Genomic DNA, 15,343 nt, shown 5'->3' with positions numbered 1-15,343 from the left:
GAGCCCATTGTTTGCCCTACTGGTAACATCTAGGATATTCATACTAGTAACGTCTTGCCTAGAACTACTGAACTTTATCGAATACTTTTCTCATAGTAAAGCAAATTTAGATGACAATTTAGCAAGGCAGTGAAGGTAAGACAAGGGCTGTCTTATTAAGCCTCTCTGGAATCCTACAGAAAATGAAACTCTCACTTTGGCACCTTTTATACTGAGGAATGGGACTATCCTTTCTGACATCGGTTATTGCCTTGATCGTAGGTAGGTTCAATTCTGCTCACTCCCTTACAATCCTAGCCCCTCTTCACCTTTGTAAAAATAGTCCTATTCAACCTAGATATCTGAAGAAGATGCTCCTCCAGACAAGTTTTCAGCCTTTCAGGAATTGGGAGCATAATACAACGCTAAAATAATGAAGCTACTGACCCCCGCCAATCTACCTAAAATTACTAAAAATAGGCCGAACCTGCAATGATCCTGTCCTTGCACACTTTGTTCTCTAAAATTTAGTAAACTGAGAACACTCTCAAAGATTGGTGGAAGGATGAAAAGGATGGGGTCTAGAAGTGACTGCGCTAATTACCTGGGACCCCTTTTTTCTGTCAACGAAGAAACTTTTTCAATGACTATGCTAGATCGATATAGAAACATTATTCGCAAAACTTGGAGACCAGAACAATTTGATTTTAAATAGGATCGTTCAACAATTAAGCATATTTTCACGATTCGACAAATAGTAGAAAAGGGCAGGAGTGCCGATAGAAAGCATTTATTGCCTATATAGACTTTCATGCTACGTTTGATTCAGTTTACTGACTAGCCATATGGCGAGTGTTTGTGATGACAGTCCTCCCAGTGAAATATTGAAGACTATTAGAGGATCTGCACCATTAGATCGAAAGCTGCGGTCATGTGAACGGCCAGTGCATCCCGTTCTTTATGATAATTAAGGGATTGCAGCAAGAATGTGGAGCGACCCCAAAATTCTTCAATGTCTTCACACACCATATTATGACAAAGACTAATTCTCGTCTAAGGTTTGGACTCAAGTTCAAGGATTGTGTTATCTCAGACACTGACGTTTATGCCATTCTGATGGAATCCATAGAGCAACTGTTGGAAGTGAATTGAATTTTGCAGGCTAAAGCAGCAGAAGTTGGAGTTCAGACTGGAAGAACACAATAACCATTGCCATTGTCCATCCTCTCCTGCTGAAGACTCTCCAGTCATCTTGGTCAACACCACACGCATTAGAGTTGTTCTGATGCTCACTAACTTGAGCTCTATAGTTTTCTCTGATGACTGACTCCTATCTGAGCTGCAATTGAGAATATCCCATCTGTTTTCTACTGGGGGCATTGGATGCTGTCATCGAAGCTATAATGTCCTACGAAGCTAAGACCGGGCAATCATTAACTGTAATTTTAATTCCTAAGACATTTTTCAGTCTAAGAGCCTAAAAAAGATCGAAGGTATGCGATGGTTCACCCTCGTTAGCTATGAGAGGTTGCTCGGATTCACTAATCAATCTTTTTCTTTTACTCAAAACTCGAACGCGCCCTTCCTTGGTCACAGACAGAGGCAGATACACAAAGACAGACACAGAGACAGTGAAACAGACGCTCATACATAGGCTAAGAGCAAGAGAGACAAAAAAGCATACAGACACTCAGAGTGAGACACAAAATCCCACAAAAACTAACACAGAGACAAAAAACAGACAATCAGACACACAGGCAGAGAGAGAGAGAGAGAGAGAGAGAGAGAGAGAGAGAGAGAGAGAGAGAGAGAGAGAGAGAGAGAGAGAGAGAGAGAGAGAGAGAGAGAGAGAGAGAGAGAGGGAGGGGAGAGAGAGAGAGAGAGAAAGAGAAAGAGAGAGATAGAGAGGGAGAGACAGAGACAGACAGACAGAGAGAAAAAGAGAGAGAGAAAGAGAGAGAGAGAGAAAGAGAGAGAGAGAGAGAGAGACAAAAATACAAACAAACACACAGACTCAGACACAGAAATAGACGAAGACACACAAACAGAATGGCAGATAGACGCTTAGAAAAAAGAGCACGGAGAGAAAAAGAGGGTATTTGTCCCTCTTCCTCTCCATTCCAGTGTGTCTTACTGTGTGTTTGCCTGTATCTGTGTCTGACTCTGTGTGTTTCTGGGTCTGTTTTTCTTTGTCTCTCCTTGCCTCTTTGTCGCACCGTTTTTAAGGATTCAGCCTTTTTCTGACCTCGTGTGTAGGTTAACCTGACCTACACATGAGAGGATAGGCTAGGTTATATGTCGTACAATCTGATCTAACCTGACCTCTTTATCACTGTGCCTGTGTATATGTCTGTGTGTTTGCCTGGCTTCATGTTTGTCTTTGTTCGTTTGTGTGTCTGGCTCTGTGTGTTTGTGTGGTATTTTTTCTCTCCCTGTTTCCGTTTGTGTGTGTCTGAATGTGCGTTTGCCCGTCTCTGTGTCTCTTTGTGTGTTTGTGTGTCTGACTCTCTGTATTTGTGTGTGCTTTTTGTCTCTCCCTCTCCGTACCTAACTGCCTGACTGTGTGTTTGCCTGTCTCTGTGTCTGTCTTTGTGTCTTTATGTGTCTAACTTTGTGTGTTTGTGTGTGTTTTTGTCTCTCTCTCTCCACGCCTGTGTGTCTGATCGTGTGTTTGCATGTCTCTGTGTCTGTCTTTGTGCGTTTTTCTGTCTGACTTTGTGTATTTGTGTGTATTATTCGACTCTCTCTCCGTGCCTGAGTGTTTCACCATGTGTTTGCCTGTCTCTGTGTCTGTCTTGGTTTGTTGTTGTTGCTGATTCTGTGTGTTTGCGTATTATATGTCTCTCAATCTCACCGTGCCTGTGTATCTGACAGTGTTTGCCTGTCTCTGTATCTCTCATTACGTGCTGGTGTGTCTGACTCTGTGTGTTTTTTCGTGTTTTATGTCTGTCTGTCTTCGTGCCTGTGTGTCTGACTGTGTGTTTGACTGTCTTGGTATCTGTCTGTGTTTGTTTGAGGGTATTTTCTGTCCTTCTCCGTGCCTTTTCTGGCGTTCGTGTGTTTTTGTAATTGACTCTTTCCATATTTGTATGCAGGTTTTGTCTCTCTCTCCGTGTCTGTGTATCTGACCACATGTTTGCCTTGCTCTGTGCCTGTCTTTGTGTGTTGGACTATGTGTTTTTGTGTGTCTTCCTCTTTTTCTCTGTGCCTCTGTTTCTTAGCCTGTTTGCCTGTCTCTGTGTCTGTTTGCATGTCTGTGTGTCTTACTTTGTGTATTTTTATATGTTCGAGTGTGGGTTTGTCTGTCTCTGAACCCTTGTGTCTGAGAGTATAATCTCCTTTGCCTGTGTCTGTCTTTGTGTTTGTGTGTCTTACTCTCTTTGTTTGTGCTTCTGTCTCTCTCTGTGCCTATGTATATGAGTGTCAGTATGCCTGTCTCTGCGTCTTTTTGCATGATTGTAGGTTGGACTTTGTCTGTGTTTGAGTGTTTCTGTCTCTCTTTGTGCCTGTGTGTGTGTGACCGTCTGTTTGCCTGTCTCCATGTGCCTGTGTTTCTGACGTCGTGCAGTTGCCTGTGTGTGTCTGTATATCAGTGTTTTTTTTTGTGTGTGTCTTTTCTGTCTTTTTCTCCTTCTGTGTCTTTCTGTGAAAAATGATGGCATTTGCATTGAATGTATTCTCTGAATCATAACAACATTAATTTCATATTAGTTCAGGTATGTAATGTAGCGTTCCATTGGGAAAGTCTCTGGTTTTATATTCGATTCCTAGAACTTTCACAAATATTTGATGACGAATTATGAAGATTCCCTGTGGAAAATTTCTTGAAAAAACATCCTGAAGAAAAAGAAAAAAACATCTCAAAGAAAAAAATCGCCTTGAAGAAAAGAAAAACATTTCCTAAAGTATTAGATAACACCGTGTGTGCGCCACCATTACGTAACACTCACGTTTTTGCCGTCATTATATAACACCTATGTGTGTGCTGTCATTATGTAATACCCGTGTTTTTGCCATCCTCAGTTACGACCGGGGGCTCCCCACTTGAGTAGCTAGCCCTCGGCTCTAGCGAGTCACGCGAGATTACATCATCCTCAGTTACGAGCAGGGGGGTCCCCAAAGGCCTTGAGCTCTCACGGGTCACGTAAGATTACGTCATCCTCAGTTACAACCCGGTGTTTCCCACTCGACTAGCGGACACCTCATTGGAATTGGAAGCTAGAGGCCCGTTGAAATTTGATGCAAGGGCTCCGTGGAATTACATGCTAGGGGTCCCAGACGAGTCACTCGCTAAAGCCCCCGTTTGAATTACCTGCTAGGGCCCTGTTGAATCGGTTGTTAGGGCTTCAGTATAATTGGATGCTAGGGTCCTGTTGGAATTGCTTGCTAGGGCCCTCTGTTAGAATTGGTTGCTAGGTCCCTGAGTCTTAAAGGCTCCCCACTGGTGGGCCCAGACGATTCCTCCCTACATACTCCGGTTTTTAAGTAATTGACAGATTAACCAATGAAATCTTGACGAAATCATTTACATAAGTAAACAGACAATCCCTATTGCGTAACCAGCAACTCCATTTATGTAATAATCAAATAAGAAATATTCCCTACTACGTACCAAACACCTATATCTTAAAGAAAACATTTGCATAAGTAAACAAATAATCCCTATTACGTCAACAATCAGATGTACTTTAATATTACATTACAAACAGTTGTACCATAGTATTTCGCAAGACCCAGGCGTGCGTAATAGCATCTTGAAGGATTGGTAATTCCAGTAGTATATCCGCTATCTGGTCGTTTGAAACTGAAAGCCCCCACTACTTGGGTTGTCAGCTTAATATGCGTATACTGATATTTATTTCTAAAAATTTCAATAATTTTTTATTTATTAAAGTAAAAAACGTAAATACATTGGAAATGTATTTTGTATTCAGTAAAGTACAAATTATGTTCTGATCTTGAGAAAGTATGAGGGTTTTCAGCATTACTCATGTTAATTTTTGCTCATTTTGAGTTTGATTGGGTTATTTGTTTATACTGTGGGTGTCATCTGCTTATTAATGGCGATTTGTGTTATTTTTAATATTCGAAGATGATTCGACTTTAGGAGCTCTTTACTTTTCTTTGGTAAGTTTAGTGGAAAAACAAGGACAAAAGTTTCCTGGACGAAAGTTGCGAAAAATTTCTCGTACGGAAAATAATAACAGCGTAAAAAAAAATGAAAAGAATTGCCCATACTCTGCCTGCCCAAAACAATTTGGGGACACACCGTGTATGTAGCAACTAGTGACTCTACTAATTTTTTGTCTATTGTGCGATTTAAAAAAAAACTTGTTTTTTTAACTGAAAGTAAGGAGCGACTTTAAAACTTAAAACGAACAGAAATTACTCCGTATATGAAAGAGGATGTTCCCTTCTCAACACCCCGCTCTTTACGCTAAAGTTTGATAATTTCTCTCAATTATACTTTATTATAATTGACTATAATATACTTAATTATAATTAAAAAGTAAAAAACTTTAGCATAAAGAGCTGGGCGTTGAGAAGGGAACAGCCCCTTTCATACACGGAGTAATTTCTGCTCGTTTTAAGTTTTAATATCGCTCCTTACTTTCAGTTAAAAAAACAAGTTTTTTTTAATTTAATTTCTGAACCTTTTTGAATTAATGCATGTTTGATTTTGGCTATCCGCACATAAATTATTAAAATGAAGTTTGCATATTAATTTCTTTTTTTAGCTAAGTGGCTTTCTCTTAGTTTTGATCAGACGATTTTGATAAAAAAGGGGTGGGGGAGGAGGCCTAGCTGCTCTCCAATTTTTTGTTACTTGAAAAGGCAACTAGAACTTTTAATTTTTAACGAACGTTTTTATTAGTAAAAAATATACGTATTATAGAATTATAGAATTAACTTACCTGACAAACTTTTATATTCTTATATTTTTATTATATATATGACGGGATTTGTCCCCTCGTCCATACCTCACTCTTTACAATAAAGCTTAAATTTTGTACCAACTCTTTAAAAATGACCCCTGAATCAGAAAGGCCGTAAAATAAATACTTGAAATTACAAAAAATACTTAAGCGTAAAGAGCGAGGAATTTAGGGAGAGAAGAACCCCTCATATGCGTTATAATCTCTGTTCGTTTTAAGTTTTAATGCTGCTCCTTACCTTCAGTTGAAAAAACTTTTTCATATTTATTTTTTCATTTTTTTTTATAAAAATGCTAGAAAATCCAGCGCCCCCTTCATTGAATTTCTCTTCCCCCATGACATATTCCTCCAAGGGAAGATCCTCCCACATAGCCCCCTACCCTTAACCCCCCCCCCAAACCAAAAAAATCCCCCTGAAAAACGTCCGTACACTTCCAATAACCATTACTGTATGTAAACACTGGTCTAAGTTTGTAACTTGTAGCCCCTCCCCTGGGGACTGTGGGGCAGTAAGTCATCGCAAAGACATAGTTATTATGGTTTTCGACTATGGTGAAAAAATGGCTATCTCCAAATTTTGATCCGTTGCCTTTGGGAAAACATGAGTGAGGGAGGGGGCCTAGGTGCCCTCCAATTTTTTGGTCACTTAAAAGGGACACTAGAACTTTTCATTTCCGTCAGAAGGAGCCCTCTTGCGACATTCTAGGACCATTCGATCGATATGATGACCCCTGGAAAAAAATAAAAAATAAACACGCACCCGTCAGCGGTCTTCTGGCAAAAAATACGAAGTTCCACATTTTTGTAGATAGGAGCTTGAAACTTTTACAGTAGGGTTCTCTGATACGCTGAATGTGATTGTGTGATTTTTGTTAAGATTCTTTTTTCCAAAATAAGGCAAATTTTCTGAGTCTCGTAACTTTTGATGACAAAGACTAAGTTTGATGAAACCTATATATTTAAAATAAGCATAAAATTCCGATTCTTTTGATGTAACTTTTAGTATCAAAATTCCGTTTTTTAGAGTTTCGTTTACTATTGAGCCGGGTCGCTCCTTACTACTGTTCGTTACCACGAACTGTTTGACAATACGTTAAGAAACTTTAAAAAAAAAAAAAAAAAAAAAAAAAAAAAAAAAAAAAAAAAAAAAAAAAAAAACACCAAACATGGTTTATCATGGGGTACTATAGATACTTGAATTTTAAGTACCTCTTCAAGTCTCACTTATCTTGGGTAAAACGATGCATCATAAGGAGGAAATACAAACGAAAATTAAGGATAACATATAGAGCAATAAATTCTATCAAAAATTTCTTTTGGGCCCAGGTGAGGGGAAATTTTCCCAGGTGAGGGGAATCCCACAAGGGGAAATTTTTTCCTTAGAAAGAAAAAATCAGTATGTCCATAATTCTTTGTAAGAATTCTTTTTAAGGAATGCTTAAGGTTGGAATTGCTTCTGACGCCCTGGTGAGGGCTGCAACTTTTTCTTTTAAACACATTAATAGCTAAAAACATGTTTTTATGAGAAAATGGGACTACATTCATTCAATCGCACAGTTTTAACCTCTATTGCTCAAAATCACACTAAAACCACAACCTTTTAAATAAAACCAATCTTCCAACTGCAACTAAGGTAATTAATGTCCTCTGTTAGAACGTATCTTTTCAATAGCTTTTTAGAAGTGTTCTAAGAAGCAAGTTTTTTTTAGCAGGAGCTTCTTCTCCCTGTCCCTTTTGTCAACCTTCAAGCCCAGCTTTCTACAAACAACAACCCAGAAATACTTTTATGAATTTGTATTTCTTCAAAAAGGTGTGTGCTGTATTATTATTGTTATGAATATAACTGATATTTTCCAGGTTTATTACGCAGATCCTCATAAGTTAAACTCCTATGAAGTCTTCATCAATAATGAGCCATTTTTGCACTGTGCAGTCGCAAAAGAACATTCAGCAGTTGGTCAAACTTGCCATACCTCTGCTGTGACATTTCTGAACGACGGTGACAGAATTTTTATGAGAGACGTTGAGCCTCAACGGGTGTATGTTGTCGAACAAAGCAAAACATTTTTTGGTTGTGTCAAACTCAAAGGCTCAAAGCTTATTTAATGTGTCGAATTGATTTTGAAGTATTACTTGTGTAATAATAGATTATCGTTTTTTTTCTTTTTTTCGTTTGGTTAGCGGTTGCGCAAATTATCATTAAAATTGTTTAATTGAGTATGCTTTAATTCTTTCCGGTTAGCCCAATTGGTAAAAAAAGTGTTGAAAGTAGGCTTACTTTTAGACATATCAAATCACACAATTTTTTGAGGAGACAAATACCAAATGTTTCAAAGAACTTTCAAGAAGTTCAAGTTTGTTTATTAAAAATATATCCATGCAACGAAAAGCTCATAATTTGAAACCCCCCTCCCAAAGTCGGCTCCATGGCTTCAAAACAGGGAAAGAGAAAAAAATATACAAGTTTGAACTAAATGATTGAACAGAAAAAAAGAATAAAATAGAGCCTCATGCCAATTACGACCATTGGTCAACGCAAATCAGGTGATACTGAACTGCTCAGAACTCGTCTTCTAACCACAGACAAATGTGATTTGTATGCCATATTTTTTCCCAGTATTTTTTTTTTTGCTTTAATTATCTTGTTAAAAAATTGATTTTACTTCGTTTGCAACTCGTTTTTATTCTCTCTCTCGTTGTGCGTCATTTCCTTTATTATTCGATGGGATCCTCACTGTCACTTGGCTTTTAACAGCAGATTAAGATTTCCATAATTTTCATTTGTCATTATTGTGATGCTTGTTGTCGCATGGCTTTTACCAGCAGATTCTGTTGTGCTTCATTTTCGTTCATCATTGCCTCAGACGTTTTTCAACGCCTTTTGCTTTAATTGTTCGTATTCACTCATCATCTTGTATAATTTTGCATGACATTGCAGGTTTTATTTTCCATCTTGTCGTAGATTTCGCTGTGCAACTTTTGTTTTTGATTCAGTGTGATTCTCGCTGTCACTTGCTTCATGTCGTTTGAATTAGCTGTTTGGAGTTATTCGTCACCTTGAATAAGTGCGCATGTGCCTGATTTCTATTCAAATGATCCTACTCTTTGTCACATATCTTCTAACCGCAGATACTGTTGTTTGACATTGTCGTTTGCGGCTCAATGTGATTCTCTATGTCACTTGTCTTCTAACCGCAGATTTCAATGTGAATTTTATTTGCTATCTGATTTTTGTTTTTAATTCGTTGCCACTAGTCTTCTAAGTACATATTCTGTTTTCCATTATTTTCGTTTGTGGTTCGTTTTGATTCTCACTGGTGCTTCTCTGTGACAGCAGATTTCGTTGGGCGTCATTTTCGTTTGCGATTAGATTTGGTCCTCGCTATAGCTTGTCTTCTAATTGCACACGTCGTTGTTCATCATTTTCATTTGTGATTCGTTGTGTTGCTTCTTGAAGAATCATTGTCTTCTAACCAGAGATTTTTTTGGGCTTCATTGAAATTCATCATTATCTAACACTTTTTCTATAACTTTGACTTTAGCTGTTCAATATCTGGATTCATTCAATATCTTGTAGAATTTTGTGTTACATCGTAACTTCGATTTTTGTCTTCTAACCACAGGTTTCGTTGCGCGACATTTTTCTTTGCGATCTAATGTGAGTTTCGCTGTCACTTGTTCCACACCTTTACTTTTGGTGTTAGGATTTATTCAGAATATTGTATAATTTTACATGCGTTATAAATACCAAAAATAATTTCTTAGACCACATTGGCCTGCCATAATATAAAGAAAGCAAACGATTAAAAATGGGGCTCTTAAGGCCAAGCGAAAATGCTGGAAAAAAAACACACAAAGCGAATATTTCGAGAGAACAACGGCCTCGACCGTTCGATTTTGTTCAAATTATTTCGAACAAAATAATATATTCATGGAAAATGCCGAAAAAACAACAAAACAAACACGGAAAGTCAATAAAAAAAAAAATATATATATATAAATAAAATTCAATAACACCCAAAAAATTATAAGAATTAAAACCCTAACAACAATAAAACAGTCACAGTCAGAACTTAATTACTGAAGGGTTCTTAACCCGGGCGACTGTCAATCAAAGTAGTAAAAGAGCAATGATTGAATGGTCAGACATTGGTGTGAGGAAACTTTTCTGATATCTATGATTAAGGGTCGCCTAATTGATAATTTTTTTTCTTTTTTAACATGTTAATTTGTTCAACCCAAATTTAAAACTTGATAAAGAAAATTCCTTGCTGTTAAAGTAATAAGCAGACAACAACGTATAATGGCAGTCATAGTGCTAAATGAAAGGATATTCTGAACTTTCACAAAGACCTTCGGAAGTGGAAGAAGCTTTGGGATGATAGAATTTCACTTAGAATTTTAGACTTAGTTTAAACGCTGAGAAAATGCTAACAGCTGGGTTATAGAAGCCACTCAAGTGGAAAATGAGAGGAAAAAATGCTGTATTTAGAAAGGTAAAATAGCAAAACAAGCTATTTTTACAAATCTGAGTGAAATCAAAACTATGTTTTGAGACTTATATTGGATATTTTCTTTCATGTTGAACGTTTGGAACATTTCTAGGAATTGTAGACATTTGAAATGGATAGGTTTTTTCTGTTCGCTTTTTCTTCTCAACATTTTCATACTCTTTGTGTAAAATTTTTGTTTTTTTATTTTATCTTCTTATTACCAGCGTGTAAGAGCCCAGCTTTCTAGTCAGAGGGCGACAAAGTACATCTACTCTCTTTTTTTTCGAATTCAGAAATAAATTTTAAAAATTCATGGAATTTTCGGGGACATAAAATAGATTTTCAATGGAAAAATCATTTATGCAGACTGTAATCATCCTTTCTCTTTTTTTTTTGAAGTCGGTGAAATTATGACACAAAGATCAGTCGTAAACCTTGAGGTAAACAAGCATTGCTGGCAAAGAATGGGGGAGTCCAAATTTGTCAAAAGATTCATAAATTTACGAAAAATTTTACAAAGGGTGTTTTCAATTCAGTTTATGCAACAGAAGTGTATCATAAATTGAATAAGAGTACAAGATTTCTTGCTGTTTTCCTATTTAAGCCCAGAACGATTTTCAATTTGTAAAATTTATGTCATTTTTATCATTATTGTTCATTATTATAAAATCCATCACAAAAACGAGAAAAAAAAGGAGCGGAGCACTAGAAACGGAATAAGAATGGATATACACTGAACGTGAGAAATATATACACACAAACAGTACGATATTATGACAATAAAAGTTATGATAGGTTGAAGTTGCTGAGATTGCTGACAGTGACAGCGACGCAAATTACTGACAGTGACAACTGTCAGTAATTATGACTTGTTTCGAGTTATGACTGTTTAGAATGATGAAATTATGAATTACGAATAAAATAATTAGGAATAATGAAATTATGACTGTTTCGAGTATTATGACTATACAAATAAAATAGATAGTTATGATAGGTTGAAGTTGCTGAGATTCCTGACAGTGACAGCGACGCAAATTACTGACAGTGGCAACTGTCAATAATTATGACTTGTTTCGAGTTATGACTGTTTCGAATGATGAAATTATGAATTACGAATAACAATTACGAATAATTAGGAATAATGAAATTATGACTGTTTCGAGTATTATGACTATACAAATAAAATAGATAGTTATGATAGGTTGAAGCTGCTGAGATTGCTGATAGTGACAGTGACGCAAATTACTGACAGTGACAACGACACAAATTTTAGTTGGAAAACCTTCAAAGTTTGTGTTATTCAGCAATATAGTTCGAGGTTCTCATAAAGCCAGTCCCCATTCCCCTAGCACGTTAGAGCTGCTTTTCATTATCGTGACCGGTTGGGAATTTACACAAATTATGTTCCTTAACCCAGTAGTTGGCCAAAACTTCAGAATTATCTGAATCTTTTAGACTTCTTTCCCACCTTTTTATATTTGTCAGATTCGAAACATGTTGAAGCTGTTATGGTTTTTTGAGCATTGCTGGAAGTAGTTCAAGTTTTTTACCAACATGAGAGGCTGTCTAATTGCGAGGTCGTACTAAGGGTAATTTCAAAATGGAAACCTCCTCTAGGTTTGGAAGGCATCTTAAGTAGTTGTGTAAATAACTATGACGCAGGGGATAGGTACCCCCCACCCCACCACCAGACTTTGGCTTTGCTATGTGTATTTACATCTTAAAAAAGGCTAATTTTTAAGTAGGTGAAACCTCAAAATAAATATTATGCCACGAAGGGTCTAAGATTTTTAAAATTGAGAACATAGGAATTTCATTTTGTTTATTTGCTTAGAAATAAAATGAGTGGTCAAGGTAAGGTTTGGAGCGACACTGACAGCGTGACGAGGACACAGTACTTTCAAATATCTCTCGAACAACGTCTTAGAGAGATATCCACCAATTAACTTCCCCCACGGAAACACCCCTCGTGAAAAAACCCCAAGCAGAAAATTTGTCCTCCCATACACCAAAATCTATGCATGCTTCCCAATAACAAATACTATGCGTAAACAATAGGCACATTTTATAACTTAAAGACCTTGGCCCTAGGACTGTAGGGGGGGGGGATGCATTTTATATCCAAAGGTATAGTTATTGGGCTTTTTAACTATGATGAACACAATGGCTATCTCAAATTTTGATCGGACGATTTTGGGAAAAAGGGGCGGGAGAGGGGGCCTATTTGCCCTCCGATCTTTTTAGTCACTTAAAAAGGACATAAGAGCTTTTAATTTCCGTTTGAATGATCTCTATCTTGATACTTTAAGACAACTGGGTCAATATGACCACCCCTGGGTAAAAAAAAAGCATCCATGATATTTCTTCCGACAAAAAATAGAAAATTCCTCATTTTTCCAGATAGGAAGTTGAAATATCTGAAATACGATTTTATGACACGCTGAATTTGACGGTGTTAATTTCATTAAGATTCTTTAAGTCTTAGAGGGTGTTTCCCCCTTTTTGGGAAATCAATCAAATTTTTCCGGACTCGTAACCTTTGATATGTAACACTAAACTCAGTGAAACTTATATGTTTGGAATCAGCACAATAAGCCAATTCTTTTAATATATGTATACCGGTATCAAATTTTGTTTTTAGAGTTTCTGTTACTACTAAGCCGCGTCAGTCCTTACTTATAGTTCGCTGCCACGAACTGTTTGGTTATATACGCTTGTTTGAGTAAATAAGATGGCTTCGGAAAAAATATGGTCATTTTACAAATACATTTATAAAAAGTTTTCGTTTATAAAAAGTTTTCGCCACTCCAACCTTTTTTTTTTTAATTTTATAGTCTGCATGTTTTTGATTTTTTGACACATTTCTGCAAAGGTTCACAAGAAAAGGGGTTAATGACACCCTAGACTACAGCTATAACTACTTGAGACAAGAATATATTTTTGTTTTAACCGATCTACCCCCCCCCCTCTTCGTGAAATCCTGTATCTGCTGTTGTATTTAAGTTGTAAAAATTGCAAGAAATATGCTTTTAGATAGAAAATATCCTTTGCGACAATGTATACTAATTTATCACTTAATGTAGTGTTTGATAATTTAAAAACTGTTATCAAGAAATCTAAATATAAAAATAGACACTTATAATAAAAAAGCTATATGGACAAATTGCTTTAATACTACAGTTAACTAAAGATGTTACAGCTTGGACATGATTTTTGAGTTATTAGAATTTGTTTTATACAATACTTATATAAGATTTGGTGGTGATTTGTACAAGCAAATCGTGGGAATTCCCATGGGGGGGGGGAATGCCAGCCCATTTATGGCTGACTTGTTTTTAAGTCAACTAGAATATGAATATATGATGGATAAGAATAATCCAATTAATTTAAAACATGTTTTGTCAAATAATAAAAGATATTTAGATGATATTTTGGTCTTAAATTGTATGGATTTCATTGATATTTCTAAAAATATATATCCATCAGAGCTTATTCTTGAACCTAGTCATGGCGCTGGTCATGAAGATCATTTCTTAGATTTAAATATTAATATGTGTGATAATAATAAATTAAGTTTTAAAGTGTATAATAAAACGGATGATTTTGATTTTGAAGTGATTAGTTTCCCATTCCCTGAAAGTAATATACACTCAAATATCACATATTCAGCGTTTTTCTCACAGTTACTTCGTTATGCAAGGATTTGTAGTAATTATATTGATTTTAAGAATAGATGTAAAATCTTAAGCCAAAAATTGATATCAAGAGGTTTTTCTGCAAATAAATTAACTTGGCATTTTAAAAAATTTAGTTTTCATTATAACGAACTTTTAAATAAATATCAAAAGAATTATCTAGAAATACTTAAAGAAATTTTCAACTAATTTCGGAGGTTCGAGAAATGTTGTTGCAGCGCCATTTATTTTGAATTGTGTTTCTAATTGAGCGGATTTTTTTAAAAATTAGCCGCATGGTAAAGATGAATTCTATAGTTGTTTAGTTCATTCAGGTTTTTTGTAATGTGTTAATATTTGTGATTTGGTAAAATTTATTATATTTAGTTTGATATGGCTTGTTTTGGTGTTACTTGGTTGTTTTACATTTGCTGTTTTTTTTTCCTTTCATAGGCATGTATTTTGGGGGTGATACCTGACACGGGGATTCCATGGATATTTTGTGGTAGCCACAACACTTGGCTGGGTAGAGAATTTAAAGTGGCGAAACCCTATATAGGCCAGCGTATTCTCCTGATGAGCCCTTGTGTTGGGTTGTTGCCTCTGAATTATTTGTCTTTATTATTTTTTCTATTGTTTGGTAAATGACGACTTATACTTATTGACGACATGACTGCCTGTCCATGGATTATTCTTTATGGTTGATTGTGTATGGCTATGCTGTTTGACCTATGTGATTGTATGGATGAGTAGGGTTAAGGCCTCATTCAAGTGCTGGTCTATATTAATCACTAATTTATTTAGGAAAACAGTCTTCCTTTTCTCCTTCTGTCTCTCTCTTTTTTCTTTTTTTTCTTTTTTTTGTGTGTGTGTGTGTGTTTGTGCTGTTGCATTGGTGATTTATCTGTTCATGATAAATTTCCTCCGCAGTGTAGGAAACATTTTAGTAGTTTGCCCACCCCCATCCAAAGATTTTTTTCAATTTAGGACACTGAACTAAATCGTTCAAACGAGAACATGAAACAAAGGATCATACAAGGAAATAAAAACAAAACAACATCTTTTCTTGCTAAATTTGACATTTTGGCTACTTCGGGACATACTGACTACCATTTTAGTCACATATTAACTAAAAAACAAGTTTTTTTGACCGAAAGTAATGAGCAGCATTAAAACCTAAAATAAACATAAATTATTACGTATATGAGGGGGTCGCCCCCTTGTCAATACCATGCTCTTTAAGCTAAAATTCGAATTTTGT

General features: G+C 36.2%; 1 protein-coding gene across 1 annotated transcript in view; it reads left to right on the top strand.

Moving 5' to 3' along the window:
- Positions 1-8,133, top strand: part of LOC136037197 (uncharacterized) — a 136,263-nt gene extending 128,130 nt beyond the window's left edge. Inside the window, exon 5 of the mRNA XM_065719774.1 lies at positions 7,773-8,133. Coding sequence (XP_065575846.1) covers positions 7,773-8,021 — 249 coding nt within the window. The 3' untranslated portion in view covers positions 8,022-8,133. The remainder of the gene's footprint in view (positions 1-7,772) is intronic.
- Positions 8,134-15,343: the final 7,210 nt, after the last annotated feature.

This window comes from Artemia franciscana, chromosome 16 (assembly GCF_032884065.1).
Source record: "Artemia franciscana chromosome 16, ASM3288406v1, whole genome shotgun sequence".
Classification (NCBI taxonomy): domain Eukaryota; kingdom Metazoa; phylum Arthropoda; class Branchiopoda; order Anostraca; family Artemiidae; genus Artemia; species Artemia franciscana.
The sequence above is the reverse complement of the archived record's forward strand: the minus strand, read 5'-3'. Positions and strand labels throughout refer to the sequence as shown.